Source organism: Microcaecilia unicolor, chromosome 5 (genome assembly GCF_901765095.1).
Source record: "Microcaecilia unicolor chromosome 5, aMicUni1.1, whole genome shotgun sequence".
Taxonomy (NCBI): Eukaryota; Metazoa; Chordata; class Amphibia; order Gymnophiona; family Siphonopidae; genus Microcaecilia; species Microcaecilia unicolor.
This window is the reverse complement of record NC_044035.1, coordinates 261727485-261747037: the sequence shown is the minus strand read 5'-3', so window position 1 is coordinate 261747037 and position 19553 is coordinate 261727485. Positions and strand designations below refer to the sequence as shown.

General features: G+C 44.4%; 1 protein-coding gene across 3 annotated transcripts in view; it reads right to left on the bottom strand.

Moving 5' to 3' along the window:
• Window positions 1-496: 496 nt before the first annotated feature.
• TMEM45A (transmembrane protein 45A) overlaps window positions 497-19553 on the bottom strand; it is an 80639-nt gene continuing 61582 nt past the window's right edge. For all 3 annotated transcript variants that reach the window (XM_030204082.1, XM_030204080.1, XM_030204081.1), the window contains 5 exons: window positions 14273-14485; window positions 12720-12904; window positions 5325-5470; window positions 3897-3999; window positions 497-1470 (listed from right to left, as the gene is read on the bottom strand). In XM_030204082.1, the coding sequence (XP_030059942.1) occupies window positions 3906-3999; window positions 5325-5470; window positions 12720-12904; window positions 14273-14485 (638 nt within the window). In that variant the 3' untranslated portion in view covers window positions 497-1470; window positions 3897-3905. The remainder of the gene's footprint in view (window positions 1471-3896; window positions 4000-5324; window positions 5471-12719; window positions 12905-14272; window positions 14486-19553) is intronic.

Below are 19553 nucleotides of genomic sequence, written 5' to 3'. Positions count from 1 at the left end.
AAAAACACACGATCACCAAAAATTGAGAAATTTATTTTAATATAATTTTAACAGTAGTTTAGAAAAAGATAAGAATTAATTTATCACTCTAAAGCAAAATAACTTCTCTCCTTTAGAGCTCCCATCCATTATATTATAGTCTCAGAAATGTAATGCAAAAATTTGCCCTTGGACCTTTTCATACCTTTATATTTAGAAACTGGGGAGCTGCTGGTGTTCCTTTCTAATAGGAGATGTGGTTGCACAAATCCCTTATGTTATCATTCAGGAGACAGAAGGCACTGTCCTCTGACAAAGAGACCAGGCAGGTCCCCCCAAATGTACTCAGAGGGTGAGACCAAGACAAGCCTTCTAAAACAGCGTTTCCCAAGTCCAGTCCTAGGCTACCCCTTGTCAGTCAGGTTTTCAGGATACCCACAATGAATATTCATGAGAGAGATTTGCATGGAGTGGAGGCAGTGCATGCAAATCTCTCTCATGAATACTCATTGTGGGTTTCCTGAAAACCTGACTGGAAAGGAGTACTCCAGGACCGGACTTGGGAAACACTGTTCTAGAATAATCATGTCCTATATACTTGCTTGGCTTAACTTGTCACTCACTATAACCATGAGAGAACCAAGTCTCAGATGTACAATCCTCACTTTAATGTTACTTTCAGATGAAGGGCCACGTTTACTTACCTAAGTAAAAATGGCAGTCTGAAAATTCTCCACCCCTTCCCTGGGTAAAAATGTGTGTAAGTGGATCAGCAACATACTGATTTTTACCCCTGACAAAAGGCAGGTAGGCTCAGGACAAGGTTAGGTTTGGGACAGCAATAACGCACAGCTTTGCATTCTCCAACCTGCATGTCTTACTTTTCCTATGGGTCAATTTTCTGTGAGAAACTATATGCAAATCCTTGCAGGCACTTTTTCCAAAGCAATTTTCAGAAGGATAAGTTTTTTTTTTCCTTTCAGAACTGGCACAAAGTCCCCCAGAATTGCAGGCTTTATACCTGCCCACAGAGTCTGAAAATGTTCCCCTTAATCTTCATATTTAAAGTATTCCATTTTGTTCTGAGCCTTATAACAATTCAAATATATGAATGAGGTATTCTGGAGATCCAGAAGAGTTAGTCAATTCCCCCACATTTCCAGCAAAAACAGCCTTGTCAAGCCAGTTACAGCAAAAGATAATCTTGATTCTTAATCTTAAATATTTCAGATTTCATCTGCAGGCCAATGGTTTCTTTCACCTTCAGCCTCAAAGGGAGGAAAACGCAACCCTAACTGATAAAGATGTGTGGCATAAAGAGAACATGAAAGCAACTTACATAATACAAACAGCTCTGATTTTTGAAGTTGGCCACAATTTAAGGCTTTGGTATGTAGTAGCAGCAAGGCATCTATTGGCACAGTTATGACTAGTCAGGCTTTGGCTTATCAGCTATAAAAGAGCAGTGGCATCTATCGCCCAGGAACAGAACTGCAAAGTCAAAGAGAGACGAAATGAAAACCTTCCAGAGACATGACTGTGTCAGACAAAACAACAGATATGACACAAGACATTCACTTTCTGTGGAATTTTCAGCACACAGAGGTAGACACAGAGCAAAAATCCAGTAATGACATTCAGACGTAACAAAAGTACAGTACATATATTCATCCCAGATTAAATGCTGAGTGGAGGAGTGGCCCAGTGGTTAGAACACCAGTCTTGTAATTCAGAGGTGGCTGGTTCAAATCCCACTGCTGCTCCTTGTGATCTTGGGCAAGTCACTTAACCCTCCATTGCCTCAGGTACAAACTTAGATTGTGAGCCCTCCTGGGACAGAGAAATATCCAGTGTACCTGAATGTAACTCACCTTGAGCTACTATTGAAAAAGGTGTGAGCAAAATGCAAATAAATAAAATAAATATATTTGTGAGTTGTACACTGTAATTCAGAATCTACTTGTAAGGCTTCCTTCATCAGGTAAAGGTTTCAGAACCATCAAGTATTCCTGCTCTCCCCATGTTTCTGCAAACCAGCTGTGGTGCTGAGAATGGAGGATGCACCTTGCTCAAAAGCTACCCCTTAACCCCTGGTCATGACCAGAACTGATATGCAAGCAAACTTTGACTGGAGATTCCAAGGCACTTCCTGTGTGCTTCTAAGCAGTGATAATACTGCCAGACTAGACTAAACTAACTAACTTATTTATTTTGTGTCACACAAACCAAGCAAAAATAAAAATGGATCCCCTGAGGCACTATATATTTTACAGATTTAAACTCTCTGTGAACTCATAATGGGAGCTTGGACGAGTGGGTCCCCACCAGTTTACTGGCATTGGAGGAACAAATTACATGAACTTCTATTGTTGGAACGCAGGGGAGTTGGGTCTTCCCCCAGAAGGCGAAAAGCATTTTTGGCGGTGTGGGAACCCTATATACAATCCTTGTCACATAAAGCTCGCAGTTTAATATTTAACAAGCTCTGATAGGAAGAGATGTGTGTTTTTGTTTTTGTTGGTTTGGTGAACAGTCAGGAAGAATAAAGACACAGAAAATGGGAAATTGCATTAATAGTGAGGGTTTGGACAGGGTCATGGGGGGGGGGGGGGGGGTTAATAGACAATTACTAAATTAGGGTGGAGTGTCATCAGAGTTCAGGCACTCTGCTAGAGCAGGGACTTTTAAATACTGCTGTGATAGTTGAAGGCTCCACTATTTATGTTTGTGACGCAGCATTGCAATATAGTTTTATGTTAGAGGGTCATAAATGGATTTCAATACAATGTGGAAAGCAGTTTATGAGGGATTTTGGGGGGGGGGGGGGGGGAGGGGGGAGGAGAATGCTGGAGAAATGTTTAATGGTAGATTGTTCTATTCTACGAGAGTCGCACACACATTTGTACTGTATATCTTATCTCTATTTGTTATTTGGAAATGTTCTTTCTGAAGTACCATCAATAAAACTGTTGGAGACTTTGGGGGGGGGGGGGGGGGGGGAGGAAGGGAGGGAAGAAAAATGTAAAATGTTCTTGGAGAGCAAAGTTAATTGTTTTATTTCTCTGTGTTAGCTTGCAAAATGGAAGTTGTCTCTTCAATAAAATATATTTAAACATAAACAAACTCTCTGTGAGTGAGATGTGAGAAACATAGGATCATATGAGTGGGGCGAGGATTACATGAAAATTAGAGCAGTGTGCCTTCGGCCAGCAAACCGGGAAGTGAGCCATGAAATAGAGGTTGAGACGCGCTTGGACTAAGAAACTGTCCGAGTGTTTGAACACCTATGCCTTCTACCCTTCTTACTTGGGACCGAGCCCTATTTGCCAGAACGGTAAAAAGTTAAGTTTGTTCCTCCTGCTCATCTACTAGAGATGATCTGTCACAAGAACGCTGTGTCTGGGATTCCAGTACCTTACTTCTGGCTTCTACCTACAGTACTCATGAAATGGATGCTCAGCAGTGTGAGACAGACCCATGCTGTGAGCACACTGCAAAAATCAGGTGCTAATATCATCCAAAATGCACATAGCAACCACTGGTAAGAGACAATTATACATATTCTGAAATATGAACTGCTAGTGTGGTGCATTCTGGGAGGCTATGGACCTAAATGGAGGTGGGGAGGGGTAATAATGCTAGGCAGGAGATTGGGGACTCAAAGATGTCAATGAATGCTTGTTTATGAGGCAGGACTGGGGACACCTCACATCATGCTGGATATGCCCTGCCTTCCAGAACAGACATGAAGCTCAAACACATATCAACATACACGTATAAACACAGACATATATACAGACAAATGCTGAAGTATGACTCTGTCATAGATAGGACACAAGCAGAAAGTAAGGATCAGGTTAACTGTAGAAAAGGCACAGAACTAGCATGTACACAAGACTGTTTAAAAACACACATACACATGCTCTCTAGATCTCATCTTCAGATTCCTGCTCCTGTCCAGAGGTTTTCAACAATTCCATTTCCATAGGCTTGGCCCCTTTCATCTTGATCCGAACCACCCTGAAAAACACATATATGTAGACACATGAAATCCTAGCTATTTCCCCATTCAGATACAAAGGCCTAGAATTATTAAAGACAGTTTTTAACTTAAATAAAAGGACTTTCCTGTAATCTCCAGGTAAAGAATTTATCAAAGGAATGTCTCCAGTTATGGATCCATAGGCCTAATGCTACAGACTCTACATATACTTCTGCTGCTCTCCACAAAGCTGTAGAATCATATTACAATTTAAAACGTTAAAAATCAGAGCATTAAACTCTCTCCCAATCCCAAAATAAGTACATAAGCACCGCCTTACTGGGAAAAGACCAAGGGTCCATCAAGCCCAGCATCCTGTCTCCGACAGCAGCTAATCCAGGCTTCAAGAACCTGGCAACCCCCCCCCCCCCCCCCCGAAAAAAAAAAAAAAAAAATTTAAATAATTTTCAATGGACTTTTCCCTCAGGAATCTGTCCAATCCCCCTTTAAATTCCGTAAGGCCAGCTGCCGACACTACATTCTCCGGCAACGAGTTCCAGAGTCTAACTAAACGCTGAGTAAAGAAAAACTTTCTCCTATTTGTTTTAAATCTACCATATTCTAGCACCAATGATATAAATGTTTGATGTGAATGTAGAAAAATGCAAGCACTTTTGATTCCATTATGTAGGTCAGTACTTCTTAACCCTTTCCTGGATACATATTTAGCCAGTCTTGTCTTCAGGATTACCACAGTAAAGATATGAGAGTTGCCTTTCACATGTACAGATTTCTATCAGCTGGCTCCAACATGTAAGCACTAATAGTGCACCTAGGTTATAGAACAGTAGTGCTTACGTGTGGCTAGCACCAATAATTGGCATTCATAGCTTGGTGCCAATTTATTGAATTGCTACCACAGAGACCTATTTGTATGCAAACACACACTCATGCTTATTCACTGGGGTAATCCTGGACTAGCTAAGTGTGCCTCCAGCAATGGCTTGAGATGCAGTGATGTAAGCAAATAAAATATCTGTGCTCCTTGAGACCAGTGTGATTTGCCAGCTTGTCCACATGAATATTTATGTGATATATTTGCATACAACCAGTTGAATTTACGTATGTTGGTTAGCCAAAGAATCTGGACTTGTTTAGAGGTCGTGAGGGCCATACTTAAGACCTGGTTCAGCTTTCAGCAGTGCTCTTCTTGAGATTACTGCTCATTCCCATCTCCCACTGTCATACTTACATCCAAATATCTGGCAGAAGCCCTCTACAAGTAATGCGTCTGCTAAAGTACAGGAAGACTACTGGTGCCCAACTAGCCATTGCTTCTAGCACCAGGATATCCCATACTTACCAGGTGACCACAGTGTAATTCACTGCCAGGAGGAGGAGAGCAAAGGCGTAATGCCAGCAGTAACACATGGTGATAAACATCATGTTGTTGTGATCATTTTGATCCCACTCAGGACCACCACTGGGGGGAAACAGCACAAAGCCAATCTGTTTAATGAAAAACAATGCAATGACTATCTGAAAGACAAGAAAATAGTCTTCCATGCCACCTGATGGAAGGATATTAATTTCCCTGCTTGAAAAGGGTGCCCAGTAGCATCTTTGGGCTACTTTGAACCTTTTAGTCAAGTGTTGGTCTTCAGGATGAATGGGCCAGTCAAATATAGAAGACACTGATTCACTTTCCAGGATTATAGGATACAGCTGAAGGTCATTTCACAAGATATTGCTTCTCTCTCCACTGTCCAATAAAGGGTAACATTATTTCTGTCTATCTTGGTTTGACTCCATTATCTGGGCCAATTGATTCTGGTCCTCCTTTCCCCAGTCATGGATTAAGGCACAGGGTGACACTATCAGATGTGCTGAGGAGGCTAATATTATCCTGTCTGTATTTTTTCAGGACTGTAAAGATTTTTGTATTAATGTCCAGAAGCCAGAAGAATGGCTAAAATGTCTAAAAAAAATGTGAAATTTATACATGTGTCTGCAGCTCGCAAATCCTCCCTCCTGCAATGAGTCTGCTCTATTTGCTTCCAGGGCCACCAGGGCTCCAGCAAGCCAATCAGCTTCTTGATAATGCTTTGGAGTTCTGTTGACCAATCCCATGCAGGGCAGACAGACTGTGGGCAGGATCCAGCCAATGGGAAGGCACTGGGGAGTGGGGGTGCAAGTACTGGAGGCAGCCAGTGTTGCCAGGTGGGCGGTTTTACCGCCCAATTGGGCGGTTTTCCGCGACCCGCCGCGGGAAATTTTTGCCCGCGGCGGGTTGCGGTTTTTTGGGCGGCTTTTTGGGTTTCTGGGCGGTTTTTTGGGCGGCTTTTTGCCTTTTTCGGCCGCGGGGGGGGGCGGGGTTAGTGACGTTTTGGGCGGGCCGATGACGTAGGAGGCGGGGCCGATGACGTGGGAGGCGGGGCCGATGACGGGGAGGCGGGGCCGGTGACGGCGGGGCGGGGGTGATGACGCGGGGGTGGGGGTGTCAGGGGCGGGGTTTGTGTTTGGGCGGGTTTTGGGCTGGTTTTTGGGCTGGATTGGGCTAGAAAAAAATTTTCCACCTGGCAACCCTGGAGGCAGCTCTAGTCACAGAAGGGAGAGGAGATAACCCAGGGAGGAATGCCTATGCTGTGCAAAAGAGGCTTCTGCATGGGGTGGAGAGATTGAGGGGCACTGCATTTAACATGGAGTCAGTGGAACCAGGGAGTGTTCTGAGAAGTTCTGAGAGAAGAGGACATCTCTGTGGGTAAGTGATATTATTTTATTCTGTGCTTGGTAACTTAAAGATTATGGTTTAAAAGAGGAATTGTAGGATATTAATAAACACAGTTGGAATAAAAATAAACCCCCCCCCCACACACACACACACACTTTATTAGCTAGTCTCCATACCCTTTTACCCATAGTTTTAAAACTTGAATTTTCTGCCACAGCATTAACAGTCTCTAGAAGGCCCAGTAAGGCCCAGTTCGGTCCTCATTCCCACCCACCCCTACCTCAACTCTTCATTTATTGTCAATTATTCTAATTAGGGAAACAAGAGGGGAGTTCTCAATCGAGTTTTAATACAATTAATTTGTTTCTAAGAAGCAAACCCAAAATAAATTACACCAATCTTAAGGCTTGTTATATTCATCTGATATCCCTAGTAACTTAAGAAGTTTTAATTAAACAACTCTATAATATTAAGATGCAGACAGTAGTCCAGCAGTGAGACGGGTTCTGTCCAGTCTTTTGCGTTGATTGTCACATGTACGATTATTTCCCAGTTGGTGAGATGTCATATGTGTGTGCTTGATGCAGAGCTCCTAGCTCTCAGAGAACGAGTCTGTTCTCTTGAGGCTAGAGTAGCAGACTTGGAGGAGCTGAGGGAGACAGACAAAAAAGATATAATGGAATTAGAAAAGGTACAGAGAAGGGTGACAAAAATGATAAAGGGGGTGTGACGACTTCCCTATGAAGAAAGGCTGAAGCGGCTAAGGCTCTTCAGCTTGGAGAAAAGACGGCTGAGGGGAGATGCGATAGAAGTCTGTAAAATAATGAGTGGAGTGGAATGGGTAGAAGTCAAACACTTGTTTACTCTTTCCAAAAATACTACAACTAGGGGGGCACGTAATGAAGCTACAAACTACTAAATTTAAAACGAATCAGAGAAAAGTTTTCTTCACTCAACATGTAATTAAACTCTGGAATTCGTTGCCAGAGAATGTAGTAAGAGCAGTTAGCTTAGCGGGGTTTAAAAAAGGTTTGGATGGCTTCCTAAATGAAAGGTCCATGGATCATTATTACAATGGATTTGGGGAGAATCCGCTGCTTATTTCTAGGATAAGCAGCATAAAATGTATTGTACTTTTTTGGGATCTTGTCAGATGACCTGGATTGGCCACCGTTGGAAATAGGATGCTGGGCTTGATGGACCTTCGGTCTGTCCCAGTATGGCAATTCAGTGCACTCCATTTAAGTACACGTCGGATAAGCGCATGCTCTGTTTAACTGCATGCCGTACTTCGGTCCCGTTTTTGGCGCCATCAATTTCTATGGGGACAAACTTCGGTTTAGCGCACCACTGATAAGTGCAAGATTCGCTTATATGCATGGTTTAACACCGCTCCTCTGCAGGAAAAACTCCTCATAAGCGCAAGCACGGAATATGGAAGCCGATTGGCACGTGACAAAGGGGCGGTAAATTTGAAATCTAGTTGGTTAACTGCCATAGGCAGAATAAGCAAAAAAATGTTGTTAAGAGTGTACACTGGAGTCGTCGTCGTCGCGCAACTGTAAGACACTGGCTGAATGAATAGAAGTTCTTAAAAAATTAGAAAACAAAGTCAAGCATCTATTGCTAAAGAATACGATGTCAATCCCAGTCAAATTTCACGTATCTTGAAGCAGAAAGATTAGCTTCTGGAAGACTAGTAAAACAATACAAATCCACACAGGAAACGAAAACGGGCGGGAAAAGCTGAGGATGTAGAAGATGCTCTTCTTCGGTGGTTTTCTCAAGTCAGGAGCAGACAGTTTCCTGTCAGTGGTCCATTGCTTATGGAGAAAGCTAATCAGCTAGCTGAAAGTCTTGGACTAACTGAATTCAAAGCCACTGTTGGATGGTTGAAAAGATGGAAGGAGAGGAACAACATAAAATTCAAGAAACAGCATGGTGAAAAACAAGACGCTGATGACTTTGGTGCTGAAATTGGGTTGTTTCAGTTCTTCCTACCATCTTGAACGAGTTTGCACCTCATGACATTTTCAATGCTGACGAAAACGGTCTCTACTGGCGAGCGATTCCTGATGGAACACTTGCATTCAAACAAGCTGAAACTACAGGAAGTAAAACGTCGAAGGACCGACTGACGATCCTCCTTTGCTGCAATATAGATGGGAGTGAGAAGCTGAAACCACGTGTCATTGGAAAGAGCAACCAGCCACATTGCTTCAAGAATGTTAAGCGACTTCCTGTGTCATATGAGGCTAACGCAAATTCATGGATGACGGGGGAAATTTGGAAGCAGTGGCTAAAGAAGTTAGACACTAGAATGTGGGCACAAAAGCGTCAGATTTTGTTGCTTTGTGATAATTGTGCTGCACACAGTGATGATTTCAGGCTGTCTAACGTCAAGGTGGTTTTCCTGCCACCAAACACTACCTCTCTGATCCAACCTATTTATCAGGGCATAATAGCCAATTTCAAACAACATTATTTATTTATTTATTTATTTATTTCCTGCCTTTTTGAAGGAATTCACTCAAGGCAGTGTACAATAATAATAAATCAAACATCCAGATAACTGACAAGACAGCTTGTGTTTGGGGAAGGGAAGGGGGGGGTCATACCTTTGGGAGGGTGGGATTTTGGGGGGGAGTGGGGAGGGGAATAAACGAAAAATACTTGGCGTTGACACAGTTACTGCTAGTTGCTTGTTGTGTTAGTGTTTTAACGATTACAAACCTTGATTGTATTCTATCAAGCATTATATGTCAATAAAAATGATTTAACCATAATAAATCAAACATGAGCAATAGACAATTACAGCAGTAAAAATATTCAAATAGCAATATAAAGTATGGCATAGTGTACTCCTTACAATGTTCAACACAATACGTAATAGAACATTGTATAAATCGTTGGTGAGGCCCCACCTGGAGTATTCTGTTCAGTTTTGGAGGCCGTATCTTGCTAAGAATGTAAAAAGAATTGAAGCGGTGCAAAGAAAAGCTACGAGAATGGTATGGGATTTGCGTTACAAGACGAATGAGGAGAGATTTGCTGACCTGAACATGTATACTGTGGAGGAAAGGAGAAACAGGGGTGATATGATACAGACGTTCAAATATTTGAAAGGTACTAATCCGCAAACAAACCTTTTCCGGAGATGCGAAGGCAGTATAACGAGAGGACATGAAATGAGATTGAAGGGGGGCAGACTCAAGAAAAATGTCAGGAAGTATTTTGCCAGAGAGAGAGTAGTGGATGCTTGGAATGCCCTCCCGCGGGAAGTGGTGGAAATGAAAATGGTAACGGAATTCAAACATGCGTGGGATAAACATAAAGGAATCCTGTTCAGAAGGAATGGATCCTAAGGAGCTTAGCCGAGATTGGGTGGCAGAGCCAGTGGCGGGAGGCGGGGATGGTGCTGGGCAGACTTATACGGTCTGTGCCAGAGCCGGTGGTGGGAGGCGGGACTGGTGGTTGGGAGGCGGGGATGGTGCTGGGCAGACTTATACAGTCCGTGCCAGAACCGGTGGTGGGAGGCGGGGCTGGTGGTTGGGAGGCAGGGATAGTGCTGGGCAGACTTATACGGTCTGTGCCCTGAAAAGGACAGGTACAAATCAAGGTAAGGTATACACAAAAAGTAGCACATATGAGTTTATCTTGTTGGGCAGACTGGATGGACCGTGCAGGTCTTTTTCTGCCGTCATCTACTATGTTACTATGTGCTACGTCGTCTGATGAGCGTTATGGATGACCAGACTGGCAAGGATAAACGTGCAGCTGAACTGGCTCATAATCTATCACTGTTGGATTCCCTACATATGCAGAAAGAAGCCTGGAATCATGTTACACGGGCAACCATTGTGAACTGCTACAAGCGGGCAAGCTTTGTTAAGGATGTGGAGAGGGACGAAACAGATGCAGCTGTTACAAACGCATCAGATAAACAGGCTATTGACATCCCAGCTGGTGTTACTGAAGAGGAGTTTCATCACTACATAGCTGTTGATTACGATCTACAAACAGTTGACGACAGCACTGATGTCGAGATATGCGCCTACATGCAGGCAACGGCTGATGATGAAACAGATGATGAAATGAGCAGCGAGGCACATGCTGACGAAATTCAACAACCTCCTGTCACTTTTGCAAGAGCGCTGGAGAGTCTCAACACTGTGTGGGCCTATCTGGAGGCCACTGGATGTCAGAGCTATGACAGTTTTTACAATCTGGCAGACGTAGTCTATGGAACTCACAGACACAAGAGTGTACAGAGGACTATAACTGATTACTTCAAGTAAGCCTAACGTCAGTTAACGGAGACTGTATACTGTATGTATAATAAACAGTACATATGTTTATCAGATGTCAAGCTTCTTTGGGACACAACGGTTAAGTGCATGCTCCGGTAACTGCATGTATTTCTTTGGTCCCAGACCCTTGCACTTAAGCGGATTGCACTGTACTTGTGTACTTATGTAATGCTGAGGGTTGGTGAGCTGCTGCAAGCTGAGAGAAAGTGGGCAGCAGCTGCAAGAGCTTTACATGATGGGTACAGCTGGATGGGAGAAAGCACTAAGGCGCATAATTATCAGCATGGGCTATTCTACCACAGCTCCCATTTTATGTAATGAGACGTAGTTACTGATAACTAAGGTTAGCAGTAAAATAACCCAAGTTAACCACAGTCCATATTGATAACTTCTCCCTTTAATAAGCATATGAGTAGCAGACAGCATTATAATACCAGAAGTTTGTATGTGTTTCTGTATCTGTCTCTGGTGCAGACAGTGTCATATAAATAGTGAACAACTAAGTGGAGGGAAGTATTCAGCCTGAAGAACTTTCCCATGTAACTATAGTATCCTAGGCAAATTCATTTCAAAGCTGTCCTAATACTGCCTCCACTCTGTCTATATCCGTTCAGAGGCATCAAAGAAAGCTAAATGTAATTTACTTTTGCTCTTTCCATTTATGAAGCCTTTTCTAGATTTATACCTCAGATACATCATCTCTAACTCTCTTCTCACGCTCGTTCTTTGAGACAGTCCACCCTTGCCTTCTCTGTTTTGTACCAGAGACAAGGGAGAGTGAAAAATTACTTGCCCCATTGCCCTGGTTCTCAGCACACTGTTTAATCCACTAGGCCATTCCAGTCAAAGCATGCACGTACCCTGACCCGAAGCTAACTCAAAACCACCTGCTACTGCCACACTTGGAACTAGGCCCTGCAGTTTTACCCATGCTATGTCAGGAGAGGTGAAGTGTTGGGGGAGGCAATGAACCAAGATCTCATGGGAAGAGGGGAGGAGGTAAGGAAAGAGTAAACGTAACTTGGGAGGGAAGCCCATAAATGTATGTTTGCCTAGGTGCTGTCTCTCCCCCCATCCACCCTCACCAGCGTTATCCAGATAGAAATGAGACTAGGAAAAAAAAAACTAACTTAGGGGTCCTTTTACTAAGCCGCGATAAAAAGTGGCCTGCGGTAGTGTAGGCATGGGTTATGGGCTAGCGCTAATTATTTTTCAGCATGCCTGTAAAAAAGGCCTCTTCCCCCCCCCCCCCCCCCCCCCCAAAAAAAAAAACCAGACATGCAGCAAAATCAAAATTGCTGCGTGTTCATTTTGGGTCTCAAACCTTACCGCCAGCCATAGGCCTAGCGGTAAATAATTTGTATGGTAATGACCTATGCGTGTCAGATGCCACTTGGCGCGTGTCTGCTACGTGCGCCAGAAAATCACAAATATTTTTCAGATGGCAAAAATGAAATTACTGCAAGAGCCACGCGGTAGCCAAGCAGTAAGTCCATTTTGGTGCACATAGACGCTTACGCAGCTTAGTAAAAGGGGCCCTTAATTTCTGGTATAAAATTAGTCTAAAGTCCTTTTGCTTGTGCCATTCTATGCAGGATTTCCTAATTCCATCTTCTGCTTCTTAACTGAGTTAGCAGGAAATAAGCAGAACTTGCCAAGCGCCAATTCTGCAGATCCAGGGCCGTGAATTGTACCACCATGTAGCACCTCCTCTCACCTGCCAGAACCAGCTGCCCTGTAGGATAAAAAGACTTGTCCGCAGCAGCTCCAAGACGATGTTACCACGGCAAAAGACCTCTAGGAAAAAGCACAGTGCTGTGCCAAAGATAGCTGTCAGCAATAAGATGTGAATGTGGACATCCAGCATGGCTCGCCCATGAACGTGGAAATAGAACAGGTAACCTAGGACAAGGCAGGCAGACATCAGGCTGTGCTATCTCACAAAAGCAAGCAGAATTTGACAACTGCATCACAGAGATGATCAAATAAAGTACATCTCTTAATAAGAAATCCCAAAGTCAAGACTTCTTTCACTCAGTTAGTGTTAATGAATCTTAAGATTTCCCAAATCCTGACCTGAGGAAATGGTGCCCTGCACCAACGCTGCTCGCAGGTGGGCGCTGGGAAGATCTTTACTACACTGGTATTCTGCAAAGAGCGCTCTGCACAGAACGCTCTTTCTAGAATACTAGTTTAGCGTGGATCTCGCATCTAACTTTGGGCACTGCACTTTCGCCTGCTGAAACCTGGTGTAAATGCTGGCGTGCCACTAATGGCAGTTGGGCATGTAAATTATCCTATTCTATAACATCGAACCTCATTTCTGGGAACATCTCTGGCCCACCCATGCCTCTCATATGGCCACGCCCCCTTCTGAGTTGCACACTATGGGGCCCTTTTACGAAGGCGCGCTAGCGTTTTTAACACGTGTGCTAAAAATAAGTGTGCACTAAACGCTAGCTTACCTTTGTAAAAGACCCCCTATAAAATTTAGGTGAACACTTTATAGAATAGGGTGCAGGGCAAATCCGCCCATAAACCCAAATGAGTGCCAACTGACCCAATTACTGATTGTTAATGATTCATTAACTAATTAGCTTGCATGCAGATCTGGGATCTGCACCCAAATTCTAGCGACCTATATAAAATCTAGGGGATGATGGGGTAATTTTATACAAGGCTATGTAAAAGGGCTTTTATAGAATTTACGCATGAAGCCCCTAGGATGAAAGTATGCACAATAACATGAATTCACATATTTTTGTGACCCACACATAGGTGGGTTCAGAGGTGGAAGTCTGGGCAGACAGCAGGCAGCATTGCAATTCACACGCACTTATAAAATATGCATGTACGTTTATATCTACTTTTGAGCAGTGTCAATCAAACTGCACCCCTAGTATTTCATAAAGGCACATAGGTGCCTCCACGCCCTTTACATATAGGTGGCCCATTACTCTCGATATCTTCTGTCACGTCATAGTCCCCCCACATTATGTAAGTAAATATTTCAATGCTGCCCAGCTAAGCTCTGGTTTCTGGGCTACACATACTGACTATGCATGCCTGCCACCAACTTCACGATGGACCACCCAGCAGTGAATACAAAGGTGCGGGTAATGCAAAATAATTATTACATTGCTCCTGCTTTTCTGTGGATTATACAGGGGTGAGGGGAATATATGCGAAAATACAGTATCTCCCAGGCTATGGAGAAAAACATGAGGGGGGTGGGGAAGCAAAAAGGCATAATAGCAAAATGTGGCGCACCTTCCACAAATTCAGCTAAGGACATCATCAGCCTATCGAAGGCCACAGGAACAACATTTGTGGCATGGGTCAGGATGTCAACCACCCCCGAGAGTCCGTAGAAGAGGTACATGGTGGAATGTTGCCAGTTCATCAGGTGATCCCACTCCTGTGCCTTGTAATTATACAACTTCAAGTGGGGTCCACTGGGTACAAACTGCTCCCCTAATATACCTACAGAGCAAGGACAGACACGGTGACAGCATTGCCCTGAAAATGTACCTGAAATCACATACATTCATGAACAGGCCTGTTTACTTTTTTTTCTAAATGAATTTCCAAACAGGCTCTTGGACAATTTTTCACGCAGCAAAATTATACAACTTAAACCAATATTTAAAAAAAAATCACCAGTAAATAATATGGAGAGCCATTTTCATATAAAGTTTTTTTTTTTTTTTCAATAACCAGGACCAATGAAAACACATTTCTTACTTTTTTTTCTGTTTCCCTATATATATAATTTTTTAAAATATTATTATTTTTTTTATTCTCTTTTTTTTTTTTTGCAACGCTCTGGTTCAGCCCATGTGTCAAAACTGCAGGGCTACCAAGCTGCCCTGTGCCAGGAGGGCAATTTTAGGCCAATGGCCCCATCCTGATGCATTTTAGGACACATAGTACTGATTTCAAACAGTAGAACTAGCAGCTACAACTACCACACTATTCTGGAGGCATAGGTTCAAAAGCAGGACTAGCCAAATAGTCTCCCTTTTGGATCCAGGTAACTTGGCAGCTCTGAAAATGTAAACTATTAAAACCTAATGCAATTATCTGTTATCTAATGTGGCAGTGTGTATAAACCTCGACCCTATGCTGCAGCACAAGGCTCAAAGGAATGCACAGTAGAGAATAACACAGGAACGGGGCAGGGACAGAGCCTGAGAGGACGGGGCGGGGATGGGGACAGAGTCCATGGGGACCCTGTCATTTTCTACGCTGAAGCTTGTTAATGAACTGGACTGTTATTTATGTTTCAGTGATGCAGATGATGATATTTTGATTTTTTTGGAAAAACAAGCAAACATACTGGCCACAACTAGCAAAATTTGCATGGGGGAACCTGTACATTCCTGCTACCAGCCCATCTTCTGAGAAGACAACTTCTATGGCAGGAAGGACTGTAGAAGACAGGAGAGCTAGACTGAATCCTGAGATTGTTGATGCCTTATTATTCATCAACAGTTTTTTTTTTTATATATCTTTTTATTTATTTCCACAGCATACAACACAATGCAGTTACAGAACAGGTATAAATAAACAAAGGCCAGTAAGTTCCATAACATGGTCTTCATTTTTCCCCCTTTTCCCCCCCTCCCTCTTCTCTCCCCCCTACCTCCCTCAACCCTATCCCAACCCATCCCCCCCCCCTTTTTAGCAGTTCAAAATCTTACTTCTTGCTGTTGGAGTGAGAGTATCCCAGAATGGGGACCAGATTTTGCAAAATGTGTCACCTCGCTTGGAAGCTAGGTCCGTAATCCCCTTCTTTTCTAATGAACAAAAATGAATCATGGCTAACCTCCAGTGTGCCACGGTTGGACCTTCAGTGTCCAACCACAACTGAAGGATGATTCGCTTTGCCATCAGAGTGGATTTCTTTAAAAATGATTTATATCCCACCGAGTTGGTCTCTGTGTCTTGAATATGTCAAACAGTTGCTCCGGAGATGGATGCCACTTGCAGGACCACATCAGTAACCCTGTGAGGCCAATAACCGCCAGAAAGTGCGGGATCTGGGACAGGACCAGAACATATGTCCTAAGTTAGCACCACCACCCCCACACAATTATCTGTTTCCCGGAGGGTGGCCCGGTATGCTCTATGAGGAGAAATGTATAATCTCAACAGGAACTTGTATTGAATTTCACACCATGCCACGTTTTCCGTAAGGCTATAAACTGCCCGAAGACACTCCGCTATTTGCTCTTGTTGGAGATTAATGTTCAGTTCTCGGTTCCACTCTTGAGTCACCTTTAAGAGATCAAGCTCTTGTTGTGAGTCTCTAAGGAGTCTATGAAAATAGCTCAAAGGGACTCGCAATTGCGCGTCTAGTCCCAATAGTTCTTCCAGCTCGTCCCACATTTCTTGGGTTAACACAGCTGGAGGTAGCGAGTTGACATAATGTCTTATCTGGTAATATGCAAAAACATCTTGGATACCCAGCCCATATTCCTCACATAGGTCTTTAAATGGTTTGATAGCCCCTTGCTCCGACACCACATGGTATAGATAATGTATCCCAGAGGAGGCCCACCTCCGAAAAGTAGCCGAGGAGATCCCCTCCGGGAATTCTAGGTTTCCCTGGATCGGCAGTAACAGGGAAACCTCCCTATCTCTACTGTAGTGTCTGCGCACCCACCTCCAGGTGGCTCTTAAGGGCATCAAAATATATTTGTAAGGGCCTAGATTTGATAGTTTCCCGGGAGGTGCTTGTAACCAGTACGCGAAATGCAGGGGGCCGAGTAGTGCTGTTTCGGTTTGGGTGCAAGAGAAAAATTGTTTGGAGTGGAACCAATCGGAGATGTGTCTGAGACTGCTGGCAATAAAAAATAATCACAGGTCCAAGAGACCCAACCCTCCCTTGGTCCGGGGGAGCATTATTTTAGCCAACGGTAATCTGGCTCTCTTGCCCTGCCACAAGAAAAAATTGAATTTCTTCCTTAACCACCTATCGTATCTCCCGCGCCACCACACAGGCAGCATTTGTAACATGTACGTCCATTTTGGAACTAGGACCATGTTATATAATGCAATACGACCTGTCAGTGTGAGTGGAAGCGCCTGCCACCTATGGAAAAGCTCAGTCACTTGCTGCTTCAGCAATTCTATGTTTGTATCATAGAGCTGGTTGAGCTCTGATGTGATAACAATTCCTAGATATCTTATGCTCGATTCTGCCCACTGAAAGGGAAACTGACCTCCCCAGGTCGAACGTATCTCGGCCTGGATGGGCAGGGCCACTGACTTTTGAAAATTAAGGGAAAACCCCGTGTGGAACCCAAATTCTGCTAAGACCTCTAGCAACTGTTTCACCGATTGAGCTGCCTGGGTGAGTGTCAGTAGAATGTCATCGGCGAAGGCCAAAACCTTCACCGACTGTGAGGGCAGGGAATCAACAGATTTTTTAAAAATCATAACAGTGTTTCATAGGGTGTATTTCTCCCCCGCTAGAACATACAGAATGGGTTGTATTTTGTACCCCTGGACATTTTAACAGGGTGGATTAGGATTACTTGGGTGAATAGAAGTCAGCTATTGTTGGGGTTGGAAGGGTAGAGGGTGGTGGTGAGGGTTATTATAGTTGCTCATTGTTATTATTATTTTCTATTTGTGATTTATAAACAACAGTAGCACAGCATACTGTTCCTTTTTATAATAAAAAGATTTAAATATAAAATCATAAGTGTTCGAGGCTTCTGAGGATTAGGACAGAGCTCACGGGGATGGGGCAGAGAGAGAACCTGCGGGGATGGAGTGGGGCTCTGATCATGGGGCGGTAGCAAACGTCGGCGCTAGTATGGCGCTAACAGCCTGTAGCGCCGGTGTTTGCTTTTGATCATCTGCCCCCTGGCGAGTAGGTGAGGAGTTGAGGGGAAGATGCCAGCTCTGGGTGAGGGCAGGAGAGATGCCCAGAAATAGTAGCACAGCAGCTGAAAATCAGTGGTGTGGGTGATAGATGGCTGGGGGGCCCTTTTACTAAGCCGAGTAGGTACCTACGCATGCCCAACGCGTGTCAATTTTGAGTTACTGCCAGGCTACCGCGTGGCCCTTGGTAATTTGATTTTTGACGTGCGTCCCCTATGTGCACTGGAAAACAATTTTTATCTTCTGGCCATGCACGGCAGAAACCAGGCGATAATCGTCATTCTATGCACGTAGACGATTACCACACGGTTAATGCGTGAGACCTTACTGCTAAGTCAATGACTGGCAGTAAGGTCTCAGACCCAAAATGGACACACGCCAATTTTTGCTGCACGTCCATTTTTCAGTGCACCTTAGTAAAAGGGCCCCTGGGTTACTCAGTCTGATTATGTAAGACTAGTAAAACATGCCCGTTTCTCACACAAATGAAACGGGCGCTAGCAAAGTTATCCTCCGAGTTCCAGCTTGGCCACCTCCCCCCTTTCATCCGAGTTCCAGGCCCCCCTCCCTCTCCTCTGAGTTCCAGGCTCCCCTGTCCTCCGAGTTCCAGGCCTCCCTCTCTCTCTTCTCCGAGTTCCAGGCTCCCTCCCTCCCTCCCTCTCCTCCGAGTTCCAGGCCTGCCCCCCCTCCCTTTCCTCCCCTCCAAGTTCCATGCTCCCCCTCTCCTCCGAATTCCAAACCCCCGCGCCTCCCTCCATCTCTCTCTCTCCCCTCCGAGTGGCAGCCCGACCTGCATTGCCCGCCCTTTTCTCCCAGTCCTCCGCCTGCCCCTCGCCTTCCTGCGTGCCAGCTTGAATTTAAAAGTTCTTACCTCGGGGTCCGCCGACAGCAGTGAAAGGCAAGCAGGCACGGCGCTTCAGCCTGCCTTCCCTTCTGTCTCAGTTCTGCCTCTGGTCCCGCCCTTCCGGAAACAGGAAATGAGGGCGGAACCAGAGGCAGAGCTGAGGGGAGAGAGAGAGAGAGGGAGGGAGGCGTGGGGGTCTGGAACTCGGAGGAGAGGGGGGCATGGAACTCAGAGAGAAGGGGGGCCTGGAACTCGGAGGACGGGGGGAGGGAAAGGGGCGATTCTCCCACGATTGTATCCTCACCTCCAACGTTCTGTGACTGGCTGGTGCTGATTTCCTTTCTCTCTCATTGATCCGCCCTCTGACGTCATCACGTTCAGACGCGACGGCGGACCAATGGGAATTGTGTTACGAACCCAGGCATCCAGACGTAGAACGTTGGAGGTGCAAATTATTATACAGGATTACTTGGCTTGTCACATAGATAAATAAAAATAAGACAGTGGGAGACACTATAGCTTCAAAACCACCAGAGGGCACTCCTATTCAGGGCACACTTCCTTACACACTTGCTTTTCAAAAAAATATATATCAGCCCAATCAAACTTATTTCCTCTTTTTACTAATGAAACCAGATAGAAAATTTACAGATGAGTCACAGACGTTGCAAGCAGGTGACAATTGTGAGGCTGCAGAAGGGCTCCATTTTTTTCAGAAAAGGTTGAGTCAGTGCCGATTTTAATTCCCCTAAATAAATAGGGTTACTAATTGACGCAAGCTGTTGAGGAGCATTGAGGACTGCAGCAGCCTGT